Source organism: Pongo pygmaeus, chromosome 9, assembly GCF_028885625.2.
Source record: "Pongo pygmaeus isolate AG05252 chromosome 9, NHGRI_mPonPyg2-v2.0_pri, whole genome shotgun sequence".
NCBI lineage: Eukaryota > Metazoa > Chordata > Mammalia > Primates > Hominidae > Pongo > Pongo pygmaeus.
In genome coordinates this window covers 55,166,702-55,193,496 of record NC_072382.2, presented here as the reverse complement: position 1 = coordinate 55,193,496, position 26,795 = coordinate 55,166,702, and the positions used below count along the sequence as shown (strand labels likewise).

At 40.4% G+C, this 26,795-nt stretch overlaps 1 protein-coding gene across 1 annotated transcript in view; it reads left to right on the top strand.

The window, feature by feature from the left end:
- Window positions 1–26,795, top strand: part of LOC129008626 (protein kinase C-binding protein NELL1-like) — a 462,105-nt gene that overhangs the window by 270,225 nt on the left and 165,085 nt on the right. The window contains exons 8-11 of the mRNA XM_054441007.2: window positions 757–891; window positions 1,826–1,928; window positions 11,280–11,353; window positions 20,737–20,836. Of these exons, the coding sequence (XP_054296982.2) occupies window positions 757–891; window positions 1,826–1,928; window positions 11,280–11,353; window positions 20,737–20,836 (412 nt within the window). The remainder of the gene's footprint in view (window positions 1–756; window positions 892–1,825; window positions 1,929–11,279; window positions 11,354–20,736; window positions 20,837–26,795) is intronic.

The window sequence follows — 26,795 nt, the reverse complement described above, 5'->3', positions numbered from 1 at the left end:
GAGATGTGCAAAGGCTAGATAATCACTTGAGGTTTCTTGTGAGGATATTCAAGCTTTATAATCCCTTTCCAGCGAGACAGTCTAAGGCTCTGTGATTATTGGCAATGACTGGGTGGCCTAGAAAAATAAAAAAGGTTATTTTACAAAATTCTGATCTTACCTGGGGGTTTGGTTACTTTTCCTGACCTTCTTCTAAGCACAAAAGTGAATTCCTGGGGCGTTCTGTTGGGGGATTCGCTTATGACTTTTCTTTTTTTCTGGCCCCAGCTCTCCAGAATTGTTCATCAGACAGAAGGCAGTGACTTCCTAGTTTGTAAACCATGACATTCTAGTTAAGTGTGTGAAGAACATAGAGAGGATAGTGGGAGATAAATGTAAGTGCCTCGGAGTTCCTGATTAGATCAACTGTAAACATCATAATGAGTCCTTGAGAACACATTCATTATGAGTGTTTTTGTGTGGGCTTGAATGGAAAGCACACACATTTGTGAACACCCATGAGGTTCCTGAGATACAGTTTAATGTCTCATTTGGTATTCATTAGACCATGATAGCCAATATGTCTTCAATTTAGAGTGATTCCACCTTGTGTAAAAAAAATAAAAAAACCCAAAAAACAGATGATGCTAAGAATCAGTGAACTGCTCTGAGCATTTTTTTCTCTTCTCAGAAGGATTTTTTTTCTTGTTGCTATTAGCTTTGTTAGGATGATGCAATTGAATTACAGAAATTACATTCAGTAACTCTTGTTTGCAGCTAAATTATGCAGAGACAAGACTTAGTCAATTGGAAAACTGTCATTGTGAGAAGACTTGTCAAGTGAGTGGACTGCTCTATCGAGATCAAGACTCTTGGGTAGATGGTGACCATTGCAGGAACTGCACTTGCAAAGTAAGCCTCTTTGTAAATAAATACAGTAAAAACAGTTTTAAGGGGACAAGTTTGATAATTAGAGTGTAACCTTGTTCTTTAATAAATAATGTTAACTCTAAGAATTTTTAGGTTTTTACCTAGCACCCACTAGCCATACGAGCAATTGTGAAGCAATGCTGGAAAAGTGTCATGTCTTACACAAATACTTGGAAATTGAAATCTGCTTTCCCTTGCCAACACACTCTAATTTGATTTAATATACAATGTTTAGAGTTTGAAGGTTGGGATATAGTGGAAAGAAGGGACTCCTTTGATTTTCAAACAGCCTAATGGTTATCCTTATTCACAACCAGAATAACTTTAAAAGGGGAGTTTAATTATTCTCTACATGTTTTTATTGTCTTTTACAAAGTGTATCCATCACCTGTTTCAAATAATTGCAAGGCATTTCCTCCCTGACTCACTGTCACTGTCAGGATATCCATTATTTGTATATCCCTTCATCTGTTTCAGTGAATTACAACATCCCCCTCCAAAAATTAGTATGTAATCCCTGTCCAGTTGAAATTACTTGATAAATATCCGAAGAATGCCATTGTTTGTCTAGGAAAATACAAAACAGATTGTTAGAGCCTCAGAAATGATTGACAGGGTCTGCAAATGTGTTATTTATGTTCTTATAAAAACAGACTTTTTGTTTTCTGCATAATCTAGTTAGCACACATGGGCAGGTAGGATGAAACCAGTGATGTATTTCAGAAAAGTAATTGAGGTGGTACGGGTCATTTGGGCTGGAGAAAACACTTTATTTGTGGTCCTAGAGTGGACTGGGAATTCTAATACTGCTTCTGTTTTCCTGATGAGGCTTCTGGGATGAGATTTGAATGATCTCCAAAACACGAGCTATCAAAGGATACTTCTGAGATTATGTTCCATGTCCTTCCTTCCTCAGAGTGGTGCTGTGGAATGCCGAAGGATGTCCTGTCCCCCTCTCAGCTGCTCCCCAGACTCCCTCCCAGTGCACGTTGCTGGCCAGTGCTGTAAGGTCTGCCGACGTAAGTACTGACTGAGGGTCAGACTGGCTGTCTGTGTTTTGAGATTTATTTATTTTCCCTGTTTTTCTGGACTCAACCGATTGACACTGATGAAATGAAACATTGGCAAGTTGATGTAACATTAAATATATGGTAAGAAGAGCCACAATATTTTAATCACTTGCAATGTGGCAGACACTTAACATGGGCTTTTTTTTTTTTTTTTTTTTTTTTACTCCTCACATCAACTGTAATTACTATTCTTTGATTCTATGTGGAAGGAACGTGTGTTGACAGGGATTAAGTCGCTTGTCCAACAAGTGGGTGAGGCTGATCTGTGAATTCACAACTCCAAAACTCCATAGGCTTTAGTCCCCTCGTTCTAAATGATCAAGTTAAAGGCCAAATTCTATGTTATGGCTTTCTGAGGTTTTGGCTAGATTCTCCTCTTATTAAGGGGCCTTTGTTAGGAACTTCAGCATGAAATTCAGTTAAAATACTGAAGCTGTCATTTAGAACACGTGGTATGTGCCATATACTGTGCTGGATGCTTTAAATCTACTAGCTTAGTGAATTCTCACAGCAACTCTTTAGGGGGGTATTATTATTATCCCTATTTTACAGGAAGCTGAGGCTTAGGGATGTTAGCTTACCAAGATCATGAGGCTGGTGAGTGGCAGAGGTGAGACAGAAAACTAGTTCTGTTGACCAAAAAGCCCGTAGCCTTTTTATCAATCCATATGGTCCCCTACAGAAAAGGAGAGTTCTGGTCAGAAATGTATGCTATCGATAATTTTCAGGGTCATTTATTTACCAAAAGAAACACACCAATGTCAGTAGCCTTCAAAGCACAGTGGTCTATCATTCTGTCGGGAACAGCATGTCACCTATTATGACACCGAAAGTGGGAATAGCAGTGAAAGTGGGTTGCAGGAGCCAAATAATTGTTGAACTTTTCAAAAAGGAACTTTGTAATCTTCCTTTTTTAAATGGTTGGCACACTGCACCCGTTGCTCTGGGGGATGTACTTGGAGTTGCTCTAAAGAGAAGAACTTTCTTATTTCTGTTCTAAGAGCTTTTGGAAGTCATGTCTGGCAATATAGGCAGCTCAAGTGTCTGGATATTGAATTATAGTTTGATCGCATGATGGAGAGAGTTGTTAGTAGGTACAGATTATTTGTTTTCATTCTTGATATTCTTCAGCAGAATAGGTTGAAAAACTGTTAGGGGCCAAGCACGGTGGCTCACACTTCTAATCCCAGCACTTTGGGAGGCCGAGGCAGTCGGATCACCTGAGGTCAGGAGTTTGAGACCAGCCTGGCCAACATGGCGAAATCCTGTCTCTACTAAAAATACAAAAATTAGCTGGGTGTGGTGGTGGGCACCTGTAATTCCAGCTATTCTGGAGGCTGAGGCAGGAGAATTGCTTGAACCCGGGAGGCAGAGGTTGCAGTGAGCTGAGATCATGCCACTGCACTCCAGCCTGGGCAACAGAGTGAGTCTGTCTCAAAAAAAGAAGAAAAAAAAGGCTATTAGGGATGTAGGGATGTATTAAAAAATGTGAGATGTTTTAGTCTATCGTTTAGAATTCCTGCACAGATCTCTGAATCCATCTCTTGAAAGTTGTTGTTTGGACATGGAAGTAATGAGTCCTTCAGCAGATTTGTGTCTTAACTTTTTGACATTTTTTTAAAATTATAAAAGTACTGTGCTTTTGGCTTAACATTTTGAAAACACAGAGAATGATTAAGATCAAGATGGAGAATTCACCCATAATACCTCTACGCAGAAACACTCTTGAAATTTTAGTGGATGTGTCTTTTTTTAAAAAGAGCAAATAATATTTTGTGTGCAGTTGAGGTTGTACTGTGTGGGCAATTTTATATTCTGGTCTGTTAACTTAACATTATCACTTAAATATATTATTATGTTTTAAAAACTTCTGCGTAAATGTCATTTTCATGAGCTTCATTGTTTCCCATTGTTTGGCTGTTGCATAACTTTTTTTAAACCAGTCCCAAGTCACTGATATCTAGATTGTTTCCCACTTTTCACTATTATAAAGTACTCTTAAATAACATGTTTTGTATAGAAAACACATTTTTATATATTTTTGTATTTTATATTTCCTGAAGATAGAATTCTTCAGGCTAGAATTACTGGGCCAAAGATGAACATTTTCAAGGCCCTGGATACATACAGTTAAATTGCCCTCTCACTAGATGTGTGAAAGACAGTCATTTTTCTTTATGCTAATTTGTTTGACAGTTTTAGGTTTTTAAAATTATTTCAGAAAATAACTCAATTTTATTAAAATGTTGATACACACGCTAACTAAAACATCAGTGTTTTGTTTTTTTTTTTGTTTTTTTTCCCCCTTTGCATGGAATTCATAGCAATTTAGTTAGGTAGCACTAATTTTCTCACAGCTCTGATTGGTAGTTTGATGTGTTCAGAGTTTAATAAAGTGGGAATACAAATAAATTATTAAAACACTATTCTAGACAAACTTAAAAAGAAATGATACAAGGCACCTCTGGTAATTAAAAGGTTGAGAACCTCTGGGCTGGAGGGCTTTCATTTCTCACTAGTTTTTAATAGAAATATATATTAGATGATTACTGAGTACTGGTGCCCGGAATAATGATGAGGGATCCTTCCCTGCTTTAGAGGAGTTCACTTTCAAGGTAGAGACATGGTTTACAGTGTCAGGAACTGTAAGTGCACTAACATTAGGCATGTGTTGGAGTACAGAAGAATGGCCTGGGAGGGAGGGAGAGAATACCGGGGGAAGGCCTGGGGTGCTTCCCGGAGGACATGGAGCCAAGTTAAATATTTTGAACCTTCTAGAAGTTGACTTTTGTGGGTTAAGCAGTGGGGTGGAGAAGAAGAGAATGAGGATTGCTAGAGCAGAGTTCTAACACTAATCAGTGGAATTTCTAGACGTTTTCAATGTCTTCATATCAGAAACATGATAGAGAATATTTACTTTGGTTGTCCCTTTTAAATATAAGTATGTGAGGTAATGCATATGTTAGTTAGTTCTTAGCCATACCACAGTGACTACGTATTTCAAAACATCATGCCATAGACCATAAATACGCATACCTTTTGTCAGTTAAAAAATAATAATAAAATATAACAAAAGACAAAGAAAAAATAAAGTGTATCTTGTATGAATAACTCATAGTCGAATCTTGTTTTTCAATCCAGTCTGACAGTCTGAATTGTATTGTTTGGGTTGGATCATTTAATCCATTCACATTTAATGTTGTGAGGGATATAATTGAAACTACTGTTTCCTGAATACCATGTTTTTCCTTGGTGTGGTTCCTTATTTTGATTTTTTTCATTTTTTTGTGGAGCTGCCTGAAGTAAATTTCTTATATGTGAATTTAAAGAAAAATGCCCAAGCTTCTCTCTGACTTTATGTGGGGTAGTATTCTAGGGACACCAGGTAAAGGTAGAGATATGACAAAGGCAAAATGAGCCAATATATAAAAGCAGATTGTGTTGTCTGCTCACTCACTGAGTGTTCACAGACTTCTCTTGGCCTTGGGAACTGCAGCACTTACAAATGAGGGCATCTGTTTGGAAATAGGAAAGAAGTTTGTCTAAGCATCCATGGCGGTACCGAAAAAAGTGAGGGAGTTTCATTCCTCAAACACTTGTTGGGTGTCTGCGCTATTCAAGGAATATTTTGTATACCTATTTGCACATTAAAATCCTTTGGTGAACTTCTTAAACTTGGAGGTTTCCAGGGATCCACCTAGACCTACATAATCACAATCTCCAGGCATCAACATCCTGAAATCTGTATTATTTTGGTAGACAGATTTGAGATCTACCAGAGATAGGAAGGAGGGAGGAAGATGGAGAAAAAAATATTTCTTCTATGCAAAACAGTATGTGTGAAGGAATAAGAGTGGAAGAGGGAAAGGGGAATAGTGTGTTTGATGATAACACAGGATTTATGTAGGTGAGAGGTTGAAATAGAGCTGCAAACGTGAGTTGCGGATGGATGATGAAGACTGTATCCCAATGAAGCCATTCAGTAATCCTTACTGAGGTCCTTCTGCCAAACACTTTGTCAGTTCTGGAGGCAACAATGGACACGTATGGATCATTTACTCTGACAGGCACTGTGTTTAACCATTTTATATATATTAATTCATTTAATTCTTCCAACAACTCTAAGTGGTCCACTTAGTGGGTCCACTAAGTGGGTCCACTGTTATCCCCATTTTACACATGAGGAGGTGAAACACAGGAGAAGTAATTTGTCCAAGGTCTGTCAGTTTTGGGGGAGCCAAAATAAAGCCCTGGCAGTCTGGCTTCAGAACCCAGTGGGATGCTCTTGACCTGTAGGCTTTACCCATTGTTCTCCAGAGAGGTATCCGTTACAATAAAGAGTATTATTTCACATGAACACTATGGAAGACACAAAAGTCACACAAAGAAGGGAGTGATTAACTCCATCTGAGATGTACATATGTATGTGTGTGTTAGGAAAACATCATAGGTAACAGCTGAGCAGGGTATTGACAAATGAAGAGGAGTTTTCCAGGTGTACAAAGTAGGTAAGAACATAACTGCCAGAGGGAATTGCACACAGAAAATCATGGAAATAAACCAATGTTGCTTTTGGTACTCCAATCAAGGTTTTAATGCAGAGTTGTGGCATAATCAAAGATGTGCTTTTAGGAAGGCTACTGCATCAAGAGAGCTGGAGGTGGTGGGGGATATGGAACTTGGGCATATTCCAGGTGGAGGTGTTGAGGCTGGCAGGCAGGCACAGCCTGGGAAGATGCAAAGGAAGGGAAGGATGCGGGTGACAGCCAAAGGAGCTGGAACATTAGAGATACTCCACAGGTATTGTTTTGCATGAGACAAATGGATCAGGGACAGAGCGTCTGTAAGGGAGAAATTGCCAGGTTTTGAACAAGAGCCTGTGAGAGACTCATGGTGTGATTAACAGAAATAAGACAGGTGGAGGAAGCAGTTTGGGGAGCAATACATTCTGTTTGACATGTTTGAGTTAGAGATGCCTGAGGGACAACTAGTTTGATGCGGATGTCTTTCTCATAGAGGTGGTATCTGAAGCCAAGGCTGTGAATTAGCTCACTGAGGGAGGAAGGATCCTTGGGTGTTCAGTGTCTCTGATCTGCCACTCTCCTTTAAAGTGTAAAACAGTGTGCTGATTTTGACATTCTAGGCCGCTGAGTACCAAGGGATGGCTGGAGTGTGTGCAGGGTACAAATACCTAAATAAAGATAAGGAAACCTTACATCCATATCTGACAGGGACGTCAAGATGTACCTGTCAATTGTTTATTCAGTGTGCACCCAAATGGCAAAATTGTTCAATCATTGCACCAGAAAAATCAAAGTCAAAATTGAAGGGTCAGGTGTCTGTCGGTGCAAAAAGATACAACTGCATAACTCTTTATATCCTCAGTACATTTGTTTCTGACATAATGGAGAAGTGTGTGTTGGTGCTACATTTCAATTTTCTGTTTGGGCACTGTGAAATATTCTAGTTTGCATGTCACCAGTGTGATATGAAGAGCTTTAGGTATCCATTTACATTTCTAATCACACTGAAAGCTGTTGGAATGGAGTCCCAAATGCCCCAGCCAAATGCACCAGAGCCTGACTCACCTTATGCTTGAATTTCCTCAGACATAAAAAATAAGCCTTTTGGCTATAGATCAAGAGGTTGGATAATAAGAGCTGATGTTAGGCATAGGAATGCAGTGGCAGGGAAAGAGGGCTGTTGTCAGAGAAGTGAGGATGAGTATGAGAAAACAGGAGAAATTCTTGTGACCTCCAGTGGTGATCCTGAAAGTCATCCTAAGATAATTTCATAGATACATACATTCTGCACTAGTGCCAAATTGCAGATGGTTGAGGCATGCAGTAATATGTTGATCTCATTCACCAGCACCAAAGCACCCTGCTATGTGAGCACATAAAGTTCAGTGGACATTTAATTTTTATAAGAGACTGGTGGATTCGAGGTGTGGATGTGTCTCCATGTGTGGTGTGGATGTAAACAATGAGGCATTTTAATCTCCAGATTAAGAATTCTGGGATGAGCCTGTCAAAGGGGAAGAGAGGATTCGGACAAGTGCCTTAAGGCAGGGGATCAAATGTGTTAATACCATTGTGGGAGTGGCAAGGGGCAAAGGAAGAAAAAAATGTCTATTTCTTTGCTTCACAGCTTGGGCCAAGAAGCAGATGGCAGATTTGACAACAGTGCACTTAGCAGAACTGTCACTTTGGAACAAGCTGCCTTGCCAAGTTGGCAGCAGCCACGTTTGGGAGTGTGGGAATTTATTAGACAGGAATTCCAGACCTTCGAGGTGTGGTCTCCCCATGCGAGTATACTGGGAAATCCAGCTCTCATTAGGACCAACGAGTCATGATCAACTGATTTATCTACAAAATTGAGGCATAAAAGATGATCAGGGATAGATTTTTGTTTACTGAAGGGAGGAAAGGACCTATCTAGACAATTATATTAATTCTCCGTTTTTTTTGGTCTCTACTTTTAATGTTTGAAGTTGTATTGAATGCCAGAAATAACTCTTATCTGTGGATCAAGAAATTTGACTGTTTTTTGACACCTACTAGAGGCTCATTAATTGGAAAATGATTTATTATTACTCACAATAAATCCTAAGGCATGGGGCTTGGGGCTGGAGATAAAATTATAGACATTGTCCCTACCCTCATGGGGGTTGCAATTAGCAGCAGGGACATGGTGGGGTGTACAATTAAATGGGAAATTAGGATGTCATGTGGTATATATTCTGTTGGGATTAGGTCCAAAGTACAATAGAATAAAAAAGTGAGGATGATTAACCAGTGTTAAAGGCTAAGAACAAGTTCTGAGGGAAGTCAGCCCTAAGCGAAAGCTCATGGGTGTATAGGGTGGGAGGTTGCCAGTGGAAGGTGGATGGGGTGCTCTGCAGGTGTTTCTGAGAAAGAGAACGGTATGTGTAAGACCCGGAAGTGAGAGAGAAAGCGTGGCTAGAACATATGTGGAGGTGTGAATGTTTTGGAGGGTGAATGAAATCACAGGAAATGGTGGGCTATGGACCTTGGGAGATAAGAAACCTCATGAATGGCCTTGTTTGCTGAACTAAGGATTTTGGACTTTATTCTGAGAGCTTTAGGGACCCTGATTTTAAGCAGGGCCTCATGTTTGCACTTAAAAAATATGTGTCTGACTGTTATATGGGGAAGGACTGGTGAAGATTGAGACTAGAACATGGGAGAGCTAGGAAGTTGTGGTGGTACTGAAGAAGAGGGATGACGACAGCCTGAACAAAGACAGTGTCTGGGGGCAGAGGGTGAGGAATGGAGAGGAGGAGGTTGACTTGAGAAACTTAAGAAGGGGACACTGATAGGATTTGGACACTGATTGGACATGGAGTTGTGTCAGAGGGAGAGATTAGAAGGATGCCAGGCACTGGGGTGTGGGAGCTGGGGTGGATACCCGTGCCATTGCCATTCACTGAGAGGAGAATACAGGAGTGGAACATATTTGGGTGGGGAGTGAGGTTGCTGCAGGTCAGGTTCTGAGGGGAAACAGACTCTGAAATAGAGATTTACACGTACTTTTATTAGGAAGTGCTCTCAGGATCAATTCTGGGACAGGAGTGAAGTGGTGAAGGACGAAGAATTGGGCAGAAGGAGAAGTTGAGCTGCAGTGGTTACGACAAATGCCGAACTCATTCCTACAGGGAGCTTTGGAGCTGGAATGGCCCTTCAGAATTGTCCTCAGTTGGAGAAAGGGGGCCAGGACTGTGTACCATGTTCGCCCACCAAGAGAACTTCACCTTGGGCAAGGTGGCTCTCTACAGCCCTACATAAGTTTTAGATCTCCATTCAGGGGAGAGCTGTTAGTTGCCAACTGTCACAGCAGTTGTAAGAATGCATCCTTTGCTCATGGAAGTAGATCTCCATATACCACAGCATCCACTACAGGGTATGATGTTAAGTAAAGCATGTTCCTGGACTTTCTTCTTCCTGTGGCTAAAATGGACTAGATGACTACTATTTTTTTATTTTATTTTATTGGAAGGGAGGAATGAAAGCCCCATTTCTCACCTGGTCATCCCCTTTGCCTTTCAGATCTTGCCCCTCAACATCGAAAGGGGTCTGGGTTCTTTATCTGCAAACATAGCATTTGCCTCACTTAGTAATTATACATTCACTGATGTTATTATGTAATTACTATTTCCCTAATTGTAAGCTCCATGAGAAAAGAGCTTTGGTTCTTGCAACATTATATTACCAGTTGGCATGTTGCCTGCCCTTTGGTAACACTAAAATATTATTGGAATGAAGAGTAACTGAGCATCCCATGAGAATCAGAGGATTTTATAACTAGGGAACCACCAGATTTAATCAGCCCATTTTCAACAGATACAGATATAGAGGCTCTGAAAGGTGAGGTGGTTCTAGAAGACCAACACTGAATTAGTGGGAGATCTCTTAGAGTGCATATCATTGCTTCTGTTCCTCCTAGAGCTGGGGCTAGAAGGGTCCTCATCAGGGCAGGAGAGGGAGTGACCAGATACTTGCTTCTTTTTTCCTGTTGAAGTGTATGGAGAATTTGGTGGTGTTATATTAGGATCATATCAAATTGACATATGCTGTACTTGCTTAAAAGTGAGTCAGCCAGTTAAGTCCAGAAATGAGTTTCAGTGCAATCTAAATTGAGTGGTAGGAGCTCCATTTATGTTTCTCTTTGAAATTTTCTGCAAGTTCACTCCCCTGCCCTTCCTGGCAGCCTTTTAAACTCACCTTTCCAAAGGCATTCTCTCTAGTGCATTGATCTAGCACTTTACAGGCTTTCCTTGTATTTCTCACTTGTCTCACATGTGTATTTCTCACGCCCACTCCCATGATCACAAGGAAGAAGAAATGGTGTCCTTCTCCATTGTGGCTGAGGTTCTGAGGAATGGAATATATGTGAGTCCCCTTTCACCCAGTTGTTTGTTTTAGCTGAAGTGTCTGATTCAAAGCTACTGCTAATTGTACTCCACAGCGATTGCCACCAGTTCTTTCTTTTAGCTTCTTACTACATCAATTCATTCTCTAGTTCCTTTGGCAACTGTAACATTGAAATAATTGTATATCCTGGCTGTAAAGGCCGGGCAAACACAATCATGATGAGGCCTGCCTGGGAGATTTAAGGGTTATCCTCCACACAATTCCTTTCACTTGAGACAAAGAGATTTGTATTGCTCAGAAGCAGAGAATCTAGGTTTCTGTGGAATCTATTGGAGTTAGAAAGTACCTCTGAGGTCATTTTGTGGCACAGCAGGACTGTCTGACCCATTTTTATGTTTTATTACAGCAAAATGTATCTATGGAGGAAAAGTCCTCGCAGAAGGCCAGCGGATTTTAACCAAGAGCTGTCGGGAATGCCGAGTAAGTGTTAATTTTATGGTCCCTATCACTTCTGGAAAATGAATAGATAGATGTGTGGGCTTTAGATGAGGTTCTTGAGTGGAGCATATTGGCCTGGATAGGGCCCTGAGGGGTGGAACTCTCTGCGGTGGGCTGAAGTACAGGATGGCGAGGATCCAGCCAGGTCATTTATGTGGTTAGCTTGTGGTCAGCTGTGGATCAGGTAGCCTTGGAAGAAGCTATTAAGGCAAGGATGTGAGAGGAGAAAGAACTAACAGCTATTATTAGTTAGGGAGGCTGGTGGGTGGCCCTGCGAAAGGGTTTTGTGTTGGTATTAGGGGAATCAGTCTGTAATGCTAGTAGTGATAATACTAACTCTACTCCCGGAGGGCTGATATACTGTTAAAAATGCCTCTTCCTCCTGCCTGCCCCTCCCATGCATTACTTGAAATAAGATGTATAAAATCATAGATCTCATTCAATAATCATTTGACAAATATGCATTAAGCAAATGCTGTATGACAGCATTATAGTAGGTTCTGGATATACAACTGTGAACAAAACAAAGTCACTGTCTTTATAGAACTTGCAGTCTAGTGAGGGAGATAGACAGTAAGAATTAAACAAACATATAATATAATGGCAAATTCTATAAAAGTATGAAGTAGGCTGAAGGAATAAAGAGGTCTGAGTTGGGGATGGGTGGACTGAGAAGATCTCTCTGAGATGTAATTTTGGAACAAAGCCCTGGGTAAGGTGTGGGAGCCAGCCATGCAGGTATTTGGGTGAGTGATTACTTAACCAATAATTGCTTCCTAGGTAGATGAGGGAGAAGGCACGTTCCAAACAGAAGGAATTGCACTTATAAATGCCTAAAGCAATAAAGGGAGCAGGTTTTACTTAGGGGCCTGCAAATAATTTGACTTGGGTGAAGTTCTAGAGCTCATGTGGGAGAGTGATGAGAGATGAACCTGGACAGTTAGACAGAACAGGTGACAATGGACCTAGTTTGGACTTGATCTTAATAGAGATGAGAGTTCATTGAAGCTCTCCTCTCTCTCTCTGTGTGTGTGTGTGTCACGAGCAGCTGTGCACTTCCAAAGGTCACTGTGATTGCAATGGGAGGAGTGATTGGAGGAGCACCAGATTAATTTGAATAATTGTAAGAAATGACCTAAGGTTATGATTGAAGGCAGTGATAGTGAAGATGTACAGGAAAAGAGATTCGAGAGCTGTTTAAAAAATGGAATAGAAAGGACACGAGTGATTGGGTTTGGGGAAGGCTAATATGATGGAGAGGAGAAACCCAGATGATGTCCAGGTTCCTGGTAGAGTTGCAGGGAATACCAGTTTCTGTTTTCCCAAGTAGCCAAAACCTCCCCTGGCTAACGTAGGTAAAAATGACAATGTTATTGAAATGATATTGGGGGACTCACAGAATCCTCAGAAGGCCAGACCAGGCTTGATACTAGATGGAGACCAAAGAGTCCCAGAAGTTAGGAAGCAGAAACCATAGCAATGGCCTAGTAGCGGGGATCCTGGCAAGCACATTGCTGCTGTGATGAGTGACTTTCAATCATTTCTACTGTCCTGGAGTCACTTATACAAGATTTAAAGTCCGGAGAAGGGACATATGATTAGCAAAGTTTGGATCATATGTCCAAGCTCTGATTGTTCAGGATGGGGAAGAATTCGACCCCTTTATCCTCTGTGTAAGGAGCCAGTTACCTGGAATTATCACCCCATTAAGACAGCATGCAATGGAGAAAACATTCCCCAAGAGAACACTGTGGTACTCATGGGAAGGGAGACTGGATCAGAAGAAGCCAAAATGTGATAAATCCTCTCTTCGTTAGGTGATGACGAGATACTGGTGCAGGAAGAGGAACATTCAGGAGGAGGAACATGTTTTGTGGGTGAGGAGGGAGTGACGAGCAAATGGGGCCAGGTTTAGGCAAGTTGAGTTTGATTGTATTTGGCTATCTACACAAACTCTCTAAAACTTAGTATTTTAGGATTATTTCTGTATTTTATGATTATTTCTCATGGTTGCATGGGTTGAATGGGCTCAGCTTAATGATTCTCACTTGGGTTCTCACATGCAATTGCAATCTGGCGGCTGCTGGAGGTAGAATCCTATGAAGGTTCGACATGGCTGGCTATCAAAGATGGCTTCTTTACTTTTCTGTCTAGCACCTCAACAAAGATGAATAGAAAGAGACTTCTCTCTGTGTCTCTGTCTGATGTGATCGCTCTCTCTCTCCCTCCCTTCCTCCCTCCCTCTGTCCCTCCCTCTCTCTCTCTCTCTCTCTCTCTGTATGTGTGTGAGTGTGCCTTGTTCTCTGCAACCCCTAGACATAGCTACCTTGGGCTTCTTTTTTTTTTCTGAGACTGGGTCTCGCTCTGTCTCCCAGGCTGGAGTGCAGTAGCACAATCTCGGCTCACTGCAACCTCTGCCTCCCAGGTTCAAGCAATTCTTCTGCCTTAGCCTCTTGAGTAGCTGGAATTACAGCTGCGCCACCACACCCAGCTAATTTTTGTATTTTTAGTAGAGACGGGTTGTTGGCCAGGCTGGTCTTGAACTCCTAATCTCGTGATCCACCTGCCTCGGTCTCCCAAAATGGTGGGATTACAGGTGTGAGCCACTGCACCAGGCCCCTTGGGCTTCTTTATACCATAGTAGTCCCAGGAATTTCTCATATGCTGGCCAGCTTCTCCCAGAATAAGCTTTCCAAAGACCAAGGTGAAAGCGCCATTATTTCTTATAACCTGGTCTCTGAAACTGAAACATCATTTCTTCTACATTCTAAAGGCTATACAGGCCCAGGCCAGATTTATTGTAGAGGCAGACAATACAAGGGCATGAATACCAGGAGGCATGATTCATTAGGTAGACCGGCATCTTTGGAGACCAGCTGTCATAATAAGACTTTGTGATATAATTTTCTACTTAAAAATACCCACCTCCAGCCAGGCATGGTGGCTTATGCCTGTAATCCCAGCACTTTGAGAGGCTGAGGTGGGCAGATGACCTGAGGTCAGGAGTTCAAGACCAGTCTGGGCAACATGGTGAAACTCTGTCTCTCCCAAAAATACAAAAATTAGCTGGGCATGGTGGTGCATGCCTGTAATCCCAGCTACTCAGGAGGCAGAGGCAGGAGAATTGCTTGAACCCGGGAGGCGGAGGTTGCAGTGAGCTGAGATTGCGCCACTGCACTACAGCCTGGGTGACAGAGTGAGATGCCATCTCAAAAAAAAAGTAAAACAAAACAAAACAAAACCCACCTCCAACATATCATAATGGGAAGTTACTAAACTAATAGGTTAGTGGATTTCCATTGCTGGAAAACATTAGGAATCAGAGAACTCCTTTAATTGGGTGAAAATCTACCCCCCTGTAAGTTCTGTCCAGTGGCTTTACTTCTTTCCTCTGGGGGATAAGAGGGTGAGTCTAATTACTTTTACAATATAGCACTGTGGTTGAAAGGTCAAAATCTGCAGTCAGGTGGATCTGGGTTTAAACCTTGAAATTTTACCTAGTTGTTAGTAAAGTTCAGAGTTCCTTGTGTTCTTTTCCCCCACTGGGTTCCAGTAAGAGCTGGGTTGGAGAACATAACTTTAGATTATTACTTCCTCCTGCATATCTCCTCACCATTCCCACTGCAACATAATGGAAGACAATTACAGGCATAATCACCAGCTCTGGAGGAATGTGGAACATTTTGCCTAGTGCCTTGTGCTGAATTATCAAACCTATTCCTGTTCTGCCTAACATTACCTGGGACACACTAGTCAGAATAGCAACACATCTTACCTATCTGATCCTGATTTCTAGAAAATAGAATGCGAGGCCTAGGTATTTGTGTTAATGCTTTATTTATTCTTTGGTGGTCATGGGAGTGGATAGAGGAAGGGGAAAGGTATAGTCCTAGGAATGCAAGAGTGAGGCACAGACAGAAGGAAGTATGGCAGGAAAGGCAGGAGAGCAAGTACAAGATAGTGCATCACAGAAAAGTCAGAACCCCACAACAAAGCACAGCTAGCTTTGTGGGGCATCTCCTGAGAAGGTGACAGAAATCACTGTGTCTCAGAAAAGACCATCCTCGCAAGTGCTCTTACTTACATTGTTTCATTTTCTTTTCATCACACCTCTGGGAAAAAAGACAGGAATGTGTTTTAAAGATTGAAAATAATGAAGCGTTTGGAGACTTGCAGAAGCACTCAAGGAGATACTAATAAAAGAAGAGCTTGAATTTTGTTCTTTATGGAGGCCTGGGAAGGAAAGACATTCCCTATATTCTGTCTCTCATTGGCCAGACTGTACCCTAAAGGTTAGCTTCCTTGAACCTCCCTATTTTGATTCCCATTCTTGCCCTCTTGGCTGCTGTGGGAATTGCCAGAGATTCCATGAGTCCAGGTGGTCTGGTGGGCATGCAGGTGTGATGGTCTGTCTGCATCAGTGGGTACTGGGTGTAGGGGCTCTCCACTCTGTGGCAGGGGCAAGGATGGTGTGATAACAAGGGCTTTAATGATCTCTTAATTGACAAGGAAGCTCCCAGGGCTGGGAGTAGGGGAGCAGGTGGGGTGGTCAATAACCTATAGCTGGCATATTATCACACAAGGATGTTGTGTGGATTAAATGGGATAAAACACATGGAGAACTTAGTAGAGTGCTTACCACAAAGACCATCCTCAATAAATGTGAGCTATTTTTGTTATTCCATATGACCGTACATGTCCTCCTTGAATTTAAGACCGATACCATGCTTTCTGAACATTGTTTTACTTCTAGGAAGGGAAAACAGTTGGATTCTAAAATCCTTGCTTTTGTCTTCGACTTCAGGGAAAGCTGGGATGATTAAAGGCAATTTTGCTCACTGTGGTGATGGTCCCAGAATCAGCCATAACACTTAAAATTAGCAAATCCTTTTCCATTTTGAATGGAAGCTGTGGGTGACTCTAGCAAGGGTCACTATTGTGTTTCGATGTCTATTATCAAAGAAGAGCCAGGCAGACACCATTTGAGACCTTTAGAAGATATGGGCATGGATTTGAATGCCAGCTTATTTAAATACCACTTACTACTGTTACTGGCACATTGCAGTTGCTCTACACACTTGGGTTCATCTTTTACTGTTTTTTTTTTTTAATGTATAATTTAGAAAGAAGTTGGGGCAGACAGATTATTCTCTTGCACAAGTAGTGTGTGTGTGCATGTGTGAGAGCATGTGAATAATTTTATTCTGTGCAAAAAAGTTATTTTCCCATTTATTGTCTTTCTATAGTTATTTACTAGTTACTTTGTATACAAGAAAGAGTTATTGACAATAATTTTTATTATTTTTTGAGCACTTATTGATTTCCAGGCACAATTTAAAGCATCGAAAACATATTTATCTCGGCCGGGCGTGGGGGTCAGCACTTTGGGAGGCTGAGGTGGGTGGATCATGAAGTCAGGAGAGATTGAGACCATCTTGGCCAACATGGTGAAACCCCGTCTCTACTAAAATACAAAAAATTAGCCGGGCATGGTGGCGCATGTCTGTAATCCCAGCTACTTGGGAGGCTGAGGCAGGGGAATTGCTTGAACCCGGGAGGCGGAGGTGGCAGTGAGCTGAGATCGCGCCACTGCACTTCAGCCTAGTGACAGAACAAGACCCCATTTCAAAAAAGAAAAACCATATTTATCTCACGGAAACCTCATAATAATTCTGTGCAGAAGGTAATACCCAGATGTGAAAATCAAGGCACAGAAGAACAAGGCCACACACATAGGTAGTGAGTGAGCCAGCTGGGATCAGAACCTGTGTGGTTTGGCCCCACAGCCTCCTCTCTTAGCCTCTCTACTGCCACTCCTGATATTGTTAGACTGACTTGGAAATAATTCTCATTTCTGAATTTTAGAGGGGTAGATTGAGAAGGATCGATTGATCACTTTTCAGTCTATCTGAGAATATCAGATTGGTCAGGCTATGGCCCATTGATTCCCTTGATAAAGGTAGCATTTATAAAAGGCCATGGAAGAGCTTTGGGACATATTTAATGGATATTGTCAGCAGAGAGTGAGGGTAATGGGTATAGGATCAAAGGGCCTCTTATTTCTCCCAGGCAGCTTTTCTCAAGATGTAAGCACTAATGCTCTATGGAATCTGTTGTATGCAATAAATTAAACTTCCTCTTAGGCATCTAAAATGGTATTATGAAAGTATTATCCTTGGGAGGATTGAGGAAATAATTGCTAAAACAATTTTTGATATTCTGTCATTCAGTTGACAAAAGGATGCCTGGAGATCCATCCATTTTCACTCTCCTGGGATCATTTTAAAGCTTCAGCAACACCAATTAGTCAAAAAACAAGCTCTTGTTTCAAATATTTTCACCAAGTGTTTCCAGAAATTAACATAATTTTTTAAAAAAATCAACATGAATAAACTCTCCTAGCAGTCTTATTAATTTTGCCCAATTATTGCTTTACTGCAGAATTTCTTTATCCTAGCAACAATTTTTGACTCGAAGTTGTAAGTTTTATATGTTGTTAGAAATTCAGGTTAGTGCACAATGATTAGTACAGAGCTTGAAAGTGTATGTATTTGACCAATGACATGGAGACAGCCACTCTAAATGAGAAAGAAAAAAGGAATTGTATTTTTCCACCAACGCAGAACTCCAGGGGTCGTAAAATAACATACCATAATCAGAAAGACTTAAAATGTTAATTATCAGGTACTTCTTACTAGAGATAGTTTTGAAAATAAAGCTATAAAAGGTTTGTGCCTAATTATGTAGCTGGACTAAATGGATTTGGTGGCACTTATGCAATGGTAATCACAGTTCATATTATTTTCAAATTCATGCAAAAAGGTTTGTCTCCATTTAAACATTTGGGATTATGATCTTACTCATTAAATATGTTAAAGGTTGATTAGAATTGTTGACTGATTTAATCAGCAAAGCAAACCCTTTTTATAAAAATAGAAGATTTGTGAATGATTATTTTTTAAAAATCTTCTGTAGCATTTCTAATATTTTGTTTTTACAAAAATATATACTTACACAATTTGGAATATAGAGGGAAAAATGTAAGGAAGAAAATGGGAAACACTCCCGAATCTCACCACCTAGAGATAATCTTTTAACAGTTTGATTTTTGACAGCAAGAGTGAAATTTATTTTAATTGTCTTAGTTTGGGTTCTCCCAGAAGCAGACCCTGAGCTAAGGATTTCAGTACAAGCGATTTATTAAGGTAGTGCCCCCAGGAGAAACCAGCGAGGGTGTGGGGGATGCCAGATGGAGAAGGAGAAGAAACTGAGCAGAGGTACAATTTTAGATGAAAGGTCAGGCATACCGTGATCCCACCATGGGCTCTGGAGCATACATTCTACCCTAGAGATTGTCTCTCTTCAAGGTAAAGAATATCCCATACCATTCATTCACTGGCTTTGGGTCATACGCATGGGAGTTGTAGAACTTGCATGTAACTTCCGGCTCTCTGCATTGGCAAAATGGCTCCAGTGCCCAAGGGCAGTGCTCTGAGAGTGACAGAGGTGAGCCAGTTGCAGCAAAGCATTGATAAACCTAGAGGTGCGCACATAGAACTGACAAAAGGATTCAACAGTGTCAGCCACTCTTATTTATGCTAGGAGGCAGCAGATCATGAATAAATATATTAATATTGAAAGATAGACTTAGAGGCAATAATGGTAAGTAATTCAGCATTGTGATTTCGTCTACATTTAGCTGCTGATAGTAAGGTTACTAACTTCCATTGATTGGTAATAACTGATTTGATTCCCTGTTGTAGAAAGTAAGGCACATCAGGTAGGGACACTTGCCTTAGGACTGGAGCTAATTTTTGAGGTTAGATACCACCCATCATGGTCTGGATTGAGGAGTAAAAATGAAGTGCAGTTGCAAAGTGGGGCAGAGTGAGTAGCAGGATCAATTCTCAGGTCTTAGGGACAATTCTAAGATAGTCAGGAGAAAATTAAGAGTTACCTTGGGAAAGATTGGGAATAAAGATAAAAGGAGAAGAAAAGACAAGACTAACAATGCCAGAGGCTGGCCTGTCTGGACTGGAAATTCTGAGAAAGGAGAGGAAGCCATGGTGCAAATAATCCAAAAGATGAGCAGTTGGAAATTTATATTTGACATATACAATTATGTTACTGTTTCAATTTAAGAATGGGTATTCCTGATATAGTGGGAGTTCTTGTCAAACCAGAGAAGTGTGGAACCACTGGGATAACAGTCTCATGAGGATGGAAAACTCAGTCTCTCCTGCACCCTTCTTGACCACACACCTTCATCCTATTCTTCCACCTGTGTTGGGAACTACCTTTTGGCCTTAAATGAGACGCCTCTTCTTGAGCTTGCTTCTTGGTTGACTTAAGCATCCCCTTAAAAATGGGAGAGAAAAAGTAAATGTTTTAGATAAAATAAGGAACTCTCAGCATTTTTAAAAAAATAGTAATTAATGGAATAATTTTTACAAATTGGCATCAAACTAAATACAGATGCTAGTAATGTCAACCAAAAAGACCTTGGATGAAGTAAGGTCATAAAGATTCACCTTCTGAATATTACACACGTTATTGTAAGTGATTTTATATCTAGGGAAAATCTGGTGCTCAGCTAACTGATCCTCTTTCAGTTCATTCCTGTCTACATGCCTTGGCTCTTTTCTGCTCTTTGCCAGGAAAGTCCCTTCTTCCTTTATTCCACTAATCAAGTTCCCCCAAACGTGGCATCTTCATAATTTCTCCCCACCTGAGCAGAATTAATTATTATTCTATGACACATTATAATACTTTTATTAGAGCACATTTTTAGACTTACTGTGCTGTATGTTTTATGGTTTCTAGTTTATGAGGCTTTATTCCCCCCTGCATCCAAACTGAGAACTCATTAAGAGCAAGGAAGATATGCTGTCTATCATTGGGTTCACAATGCCTGTTATCCAGGGGCATGCCAGAGCTCACATAAGCTCAATTATACATAACTTCCCAACATTGCTTTCAGCGATACCGTGTTAGTAGCTCAAAATCAGCCATCACTGGAGTATTTACGTCAGAAATTAGGAAATGTTATAAATTAGGACCCACCTGACCAAGAGTCGATTGTTAAACTTTTATCAGTGCATTGCCATTAGAATCCTTCTGCTCCATAGAAGATACTTCAAAACTGTTGAATTTGAGGCTTTTAGGATATAGAAAGGGAAATTTACCTTATATTCCAGGGGTCTCATTAATTTAGTTTGTGGCATTATCGTTTTTAGTGGAATCCCTGCGAGTATTAATTATTGTATGTTGTTATCACTGCAGGCTATTAACAAAGAACGTTATAAGTTTGTTCCATTGACTAAAAATGTGAACATCTTTTTCTTTCCTTAATATTTGGCTTCCAGGGTGGAGTTTTAGTAAAAATTACAGAAATGTGTCCTCCTTTGAACTGCTCAGAAAAGGATCACATTCTTCCTGAGAATCAGTGCTGCCGTGTCTGTAGAGGTAAGTGGGCTTGGTGGTGGGCCATGCTTGGTGTGAGGCTAGGGCTGGCCTTGGGGGGCATGAGAGTTTAATGAATAGTATGATGGTAATAACATGGGTCCAAAACTCTGCGCACTGCTCCTTAAAAAGTTGCATATCTTATTTACCTCTCAGTCATAGTCTCCTCAATTGTAAAATGAGGATAATAATAGTATCTACTTTGTAAGACTGCTGTGAAGATTAAATGGGATAATGTGTAAGCACCTACCATCATGCCTAGCATGTGACAAATGTTCAATAAATGATAGTTCCTATAATAATGCTAATGATAGTTCTTATAATAATAACCATTATCATCATTATTACATTTTTCTCATGAGTGAGATTGGGAAGCATTCTTTTCAGCTCCGTCTGTTGGGCCAGTTCCCATACTCTGGTAGAGAATGATGTATGGTGAATCCTTACTCATAGGTTAGATTGTTATGCAATATTTTTACTCCCTGCAAGGAAAAATGCATCAGATAAATAACACTTGGTTGCTAATTAATTATTTGGCAGAAATGGTTTTGCTTCATCTTTGTGGAATTTCCTTCATCCCTAAATTTATTCCTTATTTAAATTTTTATTTATTATTATTATTAGTTTAGAGTTAGAGTCTCACTCTGTCGCTCAGGCTGGAGTGCAGTGGTATGATCATAGCTCACTGTAACCTTGAACTCCCGGGCCCAAGCAATCCTCCTGCCTAAGCCTCCCAAGTAGCTGGGACTACAGGCATACACTATCACACCCAACTAATTTTTAATTTTTTTTTTTTTTTTTTTTTTTTTTTTTTTTTTTTTTAGAGACTAGGTCTTGCTATGTTGCCCAGGCTGGCCTTGAACTCCTGGCCTCAAGCAATTCTCCTGTCTTGGCCTCGCAAGGTGTTGGGAGCACAGGCATGAGCCACCATGCCCAGCCTATTTTTATTTTTCAATTGTTATATAATAGTTGTGCATATTTTGGGTGTACATGTGATCTTTTGATACATGTATACAATGTGTAATAATCAAATCAGGGTAATTGAGATACCCATCACCTCAAAATTGATCTTTGTGTTGGGAACATTACAATTCTTCTATCCATTTTGAAAAAGACAATAGTTTATTGTTAAGTATAATTACCTTACTGTACTATCCAATAAATTCCTTTTATCTAACTGTATTATTGTACCCATTAACCAAATTCTCTTCATATTCCCTCCCCCTTTCCCTTCACGGCCTCTTAAATTGATTCTTATGTCTTAAAACCCAGCTCAAGTATCACTTCCTCTCTGCAGCTTCTCACCTAAGCAGAATTAGATGAATTAGGAGAACCTAGGATTTGTTCAAAATCTTAAAAAAAAAAAAAACCAGTTAAACTCATAGGTATTATTTTAAAACTATACCTACCATAAATACTTCAGATTCTCAAATACCCAGTAAGTGATATCCTTTTACTCTGAGCTTTGAAGCTTCCAGAGTTAAGGAGGTCCCTGCAGCATAGCAATTTAGCTCAGGTAACCTCATATTTTGCTTTTTTTTCCTATCTTTTCTGTAGCAGAGGGGTGGCAAAAATTCTTTATAAAGGGTTACAAAATAAATATTTTTGGCTTTGCCGACAAGAGGTTTCTGTTACAACGAATAGAAGAAAGTTAGCAAGAAAGCAACACAGATCATAGGTATATAAATGGGTGTGACCATGTTCCAATGAAACTTTATTTACAAAAACAGGTGGCAGCCTGTAATTGTTGACCCCTCCCTTAGCACCTTCTGGTATATGAAAATGTTGTATGTTTCACCATTGCATGTTTTCAGCTTAGGCTTTCTGTGTTTGGTCATGAGAGCTCTGGGCTTTGGTAAAATTCTTAGGAAAATTTAGTATGTTGGTAGCCAGAAATGGCCCCTAGAATTAGTGATAGGCTATGACATCAGAATATCTTCCTTGATTTATCTGCTTTCATGGCTATAAGATTATCTGCAACTGGTATGCTTTAGAAATACCTAAAGATTGAGTGGAATTTTCAGAGTGATGCATTTATTGGTTAGATAGAATGGTTAGGTAGGTCTTATAATTTAATGCAAAATCCATCACTTGCTATTTGTTGGGGTGCCAAGTGAGACTCAGTTTATGTAAATCCTTTCTGATTTATGGTTTCATTAGAGCAGAATCACTGATTAGGCCACAGAAATTCATGAGGGATTTCATTACCCTGACCCAATTTGCAATAGAACAGGTGCCACTGCTTCTGTTAGCAATTGTCTGGAATGTGTCCATTACCAATGAAGATGCTGAGAGATGTGACATCTCATTGACAAGAAGCAGACATACAAGGTTCCTGTTGCTAGCAAGCGTGGCATTTACCAAACCTGACTCAGCTTTGAGGGAAGAATGGGAGGCAGGAGGAAGACTTCGTAGATTTGATCTTAGGCAGCGCCCATCTATGAAATCGAGGGCTTTCTTTTTCATACCCAGTTCCTTCTCAGCCAGGAAACAGCCAGCTCTTTTACTTGGAAGCTAATTGTTTTCTTCGGAGGTATGTGTGTGTGAGAAAATTATTTTATGCTCTTTGACTGTTCTACATTTGGACAGGAACTAGAGCATGTCTTCAGAAAAAAGGTGGTGGGAGGGTCTTTTCCCGGGAGGTAGGTGAATTAACCATTTGGATTTCTTCTATATTACTCCCATCTCAGAATCAGACTCTGAAGTAAAGGAGGCAGCATTGTTGACTGAGGCCCTTTTCAGAAACATTTACTATCATGACCTGCTTCCTTCTTGTTGACCCACAGCAGAGAGAATCCCAGAACATCCAGCCCACTTGTCCACATGCTAGGGCCTGCTCTTCCCATCAGGCAATCAGGAAATGAAAGGCATATTTAGTGAGATGTCTCTTTTTCATGAAACCCTGCAATTTAAATGACAATTAACAAAGAGCAATACAGATGAGTTCAAGAGTCTGTCATCTTGAACTAAGCCCCCCATGAATTTTGCTCCATATCTCTTAATTCCATCTTTAAAAGTAACATAATCGTCTCTCACAATTTTATGAGAAATACTTTTCTTCTTTATCTTCTGTTTGATTTTTGCCTTTTCCTCTGCATTTCGGAGCGGACTCACAAGAGGAGAAGGGGGTTGGACAATTACTATTCTGACAAGACCTGGAAAGCCCAGCGGACTTCTAAAGCAAATTATTCAGTTCTTCTTGCCTCCTCCCCTTCTCCCCTTCTCTGAAACAGAAAGTAATGAAAAGGCGAGAAACAATCAATTTCTATGTAAAGTGATTTGTATCCTGCATATGGAAAGGCAGCATCGTTTGCTTTGTGGACTGATTGTCCACAGACTGGTTGGCAGCAAGGAAGCAGAGAGGTGGGACCGAGATGAGCTGAAGTGCGTATTTTAGGGAATGAGCACTGTGGTATGCTATAGCTGTACTGCTTCTGCCACCCTGGTGTTATTGATTACAAAAACCAAAGTGGCTGTGGCCTTTCAATACCTGCACCGAAGGCCTTTCAATTAGCATATTTATCATCTCTCTCTCACTGTGACCATCTGGTCATTCGTCTGAGAGAAATTACCCTCTGACGGTATCATTCCTTAGAAGTCTAAGTCAAAACCTTTCTCATGCCTGCCTGGAGAACTTGAAGTTTTCCAAGGTTTATTCTCTTTAGGACTCTGATGAGTCACCTTACCTGGGGAGACCTAGACTGGGAATTTGAGAAAACTTCCAGAGAGTGGATTTTGCTTCTGATCTCAATTGCTTAATTATATAATATCCATAGGGCTCTCCAGTCTTTTTAAAAATAACATTTATTTTAATGATCACATTTTATGAATTGGTTATTTAAATACAGGAGACAAGGTAGGGGTGAAGATATGTTCCAACCACATAGAATGTTTCTGTCATTGTCATGTTAATGAATGAATGACATTATTTTCAGCACTAGCTGATAGGCTTTATATATTTTACATATGAAATAAGGTTAAAACCCATTTTTCTGAGTTATAACTTATTTCCTCAAGTTATAGCTTGCTAGCTTGATTATGAAGTTAATTTTTTTAAACTGAGTCTTACCAAATTTTCTCATATGGTTACTGTCCCCCACCCCACCCTTTATTGACTAATCAAGATGAAAGATACAGGCTACATCTTTACATTTGATTTTTTTCTTTGTTTGAATTAAACCTAAGACTTTAAAGTTAATAAGAACAGGTTCTGACTGACTTATGTTGTTCACTGTATCAACAAACTGTTCTGCAAGCTAGGGGCTCAGATACCTTGCCTCTTCAAATTTTGTGTCATGTCAAATGTTGTAACTAATTCCCTTGTCCTTTAGGGAAAAATGAACATAACCAAGTAAAAGGCGGTTTAATCCACAGGGCTGTTGGAGCAGCTGGGACACCTGTAGGAGAAGAACTATAGAATTGGTAGGGAAGAAACACGCAAAGGGAATCAAGGTGATGGATACTGGCAGGGAGAGGCCACTTTGTAGTTTGTGGGGCTCACGGTCTCAGTCATACAACAGCACCACCCAGAACAGCCTTAATCACCACTGCAGCTTTTCTCTGATACCTCAGGACAGTTTGTGCTGGCAACATGAAATTCATTTACCCTCCTCTTTACCTTGAGGTAATGGCTGTAGCAGGAGCCTGCCCACTTGAAGTGTGAGGCCATTAGGTGGAGAAGGGGAGTGTGCACTGGAATAACATCTGGGCTCCTGCCTGGGAAGAAGTAATAAAAGCATCAATATAGACCCAGCAGAAAAAGATTGCTCATGAATTTCTGGTGCTCTCAGTTAAAGGATGAAAAAAAAAAAAAGTCAACAGTATTGACCATGCATTCTCAGGACCACTCCAGGAAAACAGACCCATCATTTGACCCATCCCGAAATTCTTGAGATACTCCTCAGTGTTTTATTCCCTTCATAGTCAGCTCTAATTGTATCTTCAATGTTGCTAATGACGTTGGAGGATTTTGCTGCATGTTTATGACTTCTAGTGTTGGGAAAAAGTTCTTTCCGACATCTGTTCCAAATGTGTTTATCTGTAATTTTAATTCAGGCTCACTTGCCTTTCATCTGGCCTGGATGGAAATTAGTTGAGATTATTTGTACTGTTAAAGATTTTATGCCCTTCAATTAAACCCTCCCTAAGAGGCCTGGCATCAAATGATTTTCCCCCCACCCAGTCTTCCTCATTGTTTCGGGTGAATTTATAATTGAAATGGTTTTAGAGAAAGGATTACAGGGAATTTGAGAAGAAAAGAGACCTGAGAAAAAGGCACTTAATGAGAGTGTAAACTAGTGCCTAAATAGAGGAACTGGCAGTTCACAGATGGACCAGTTCCTCTGCATATTGATAGTTGAGATCTGATCAAAATCCCAGCAACTATGGGCTAAAGTGGACTGGAAAGACAGGGCTGTATGCTCAACTTTTGGGGCTGGGAACAGAGGACGGTCTTAGTGAGTACATGAATTCATGGCCCTAAACGTGCTACAGAGGATCAAGGTGTATGAAGCTTCCAGAAGGAGGCACATTTTCCCAGAGAGAAAACCTGACACTAAGGCTAGGCTGCCTTAGACCTTAAGGGAAGACCCTTAAATGTTGGCTACTGTAGAAGAAACCAATTGCTTTCTAAGCTAGAACCTGTGAGAGTTGGGAGTTCAGTCTCTATTAGGCCTGTCCTGATGGCCCTACCTTCTGTCCACAAAAGCTTAAGGAATACACTCACTTTCAAGGAACCAGGCTTCTCCTATGTTATGTGTATCTGTTGTGGAGTACATAAAGGCATCCAGTTCTCATAAAAGACCTTTTGGCCATATCCTTCTTAACCAGTCCATGGGTGGACCTGATTGTACATCTGAGGCACATGGAATATGCTGCCCTCACTATACCATTGCTCCTTATATGAATTTCAAGGTTGGGTAAGCAGTAGTGAATGTGAGAGGTATTGATGTTCTAAGATTTT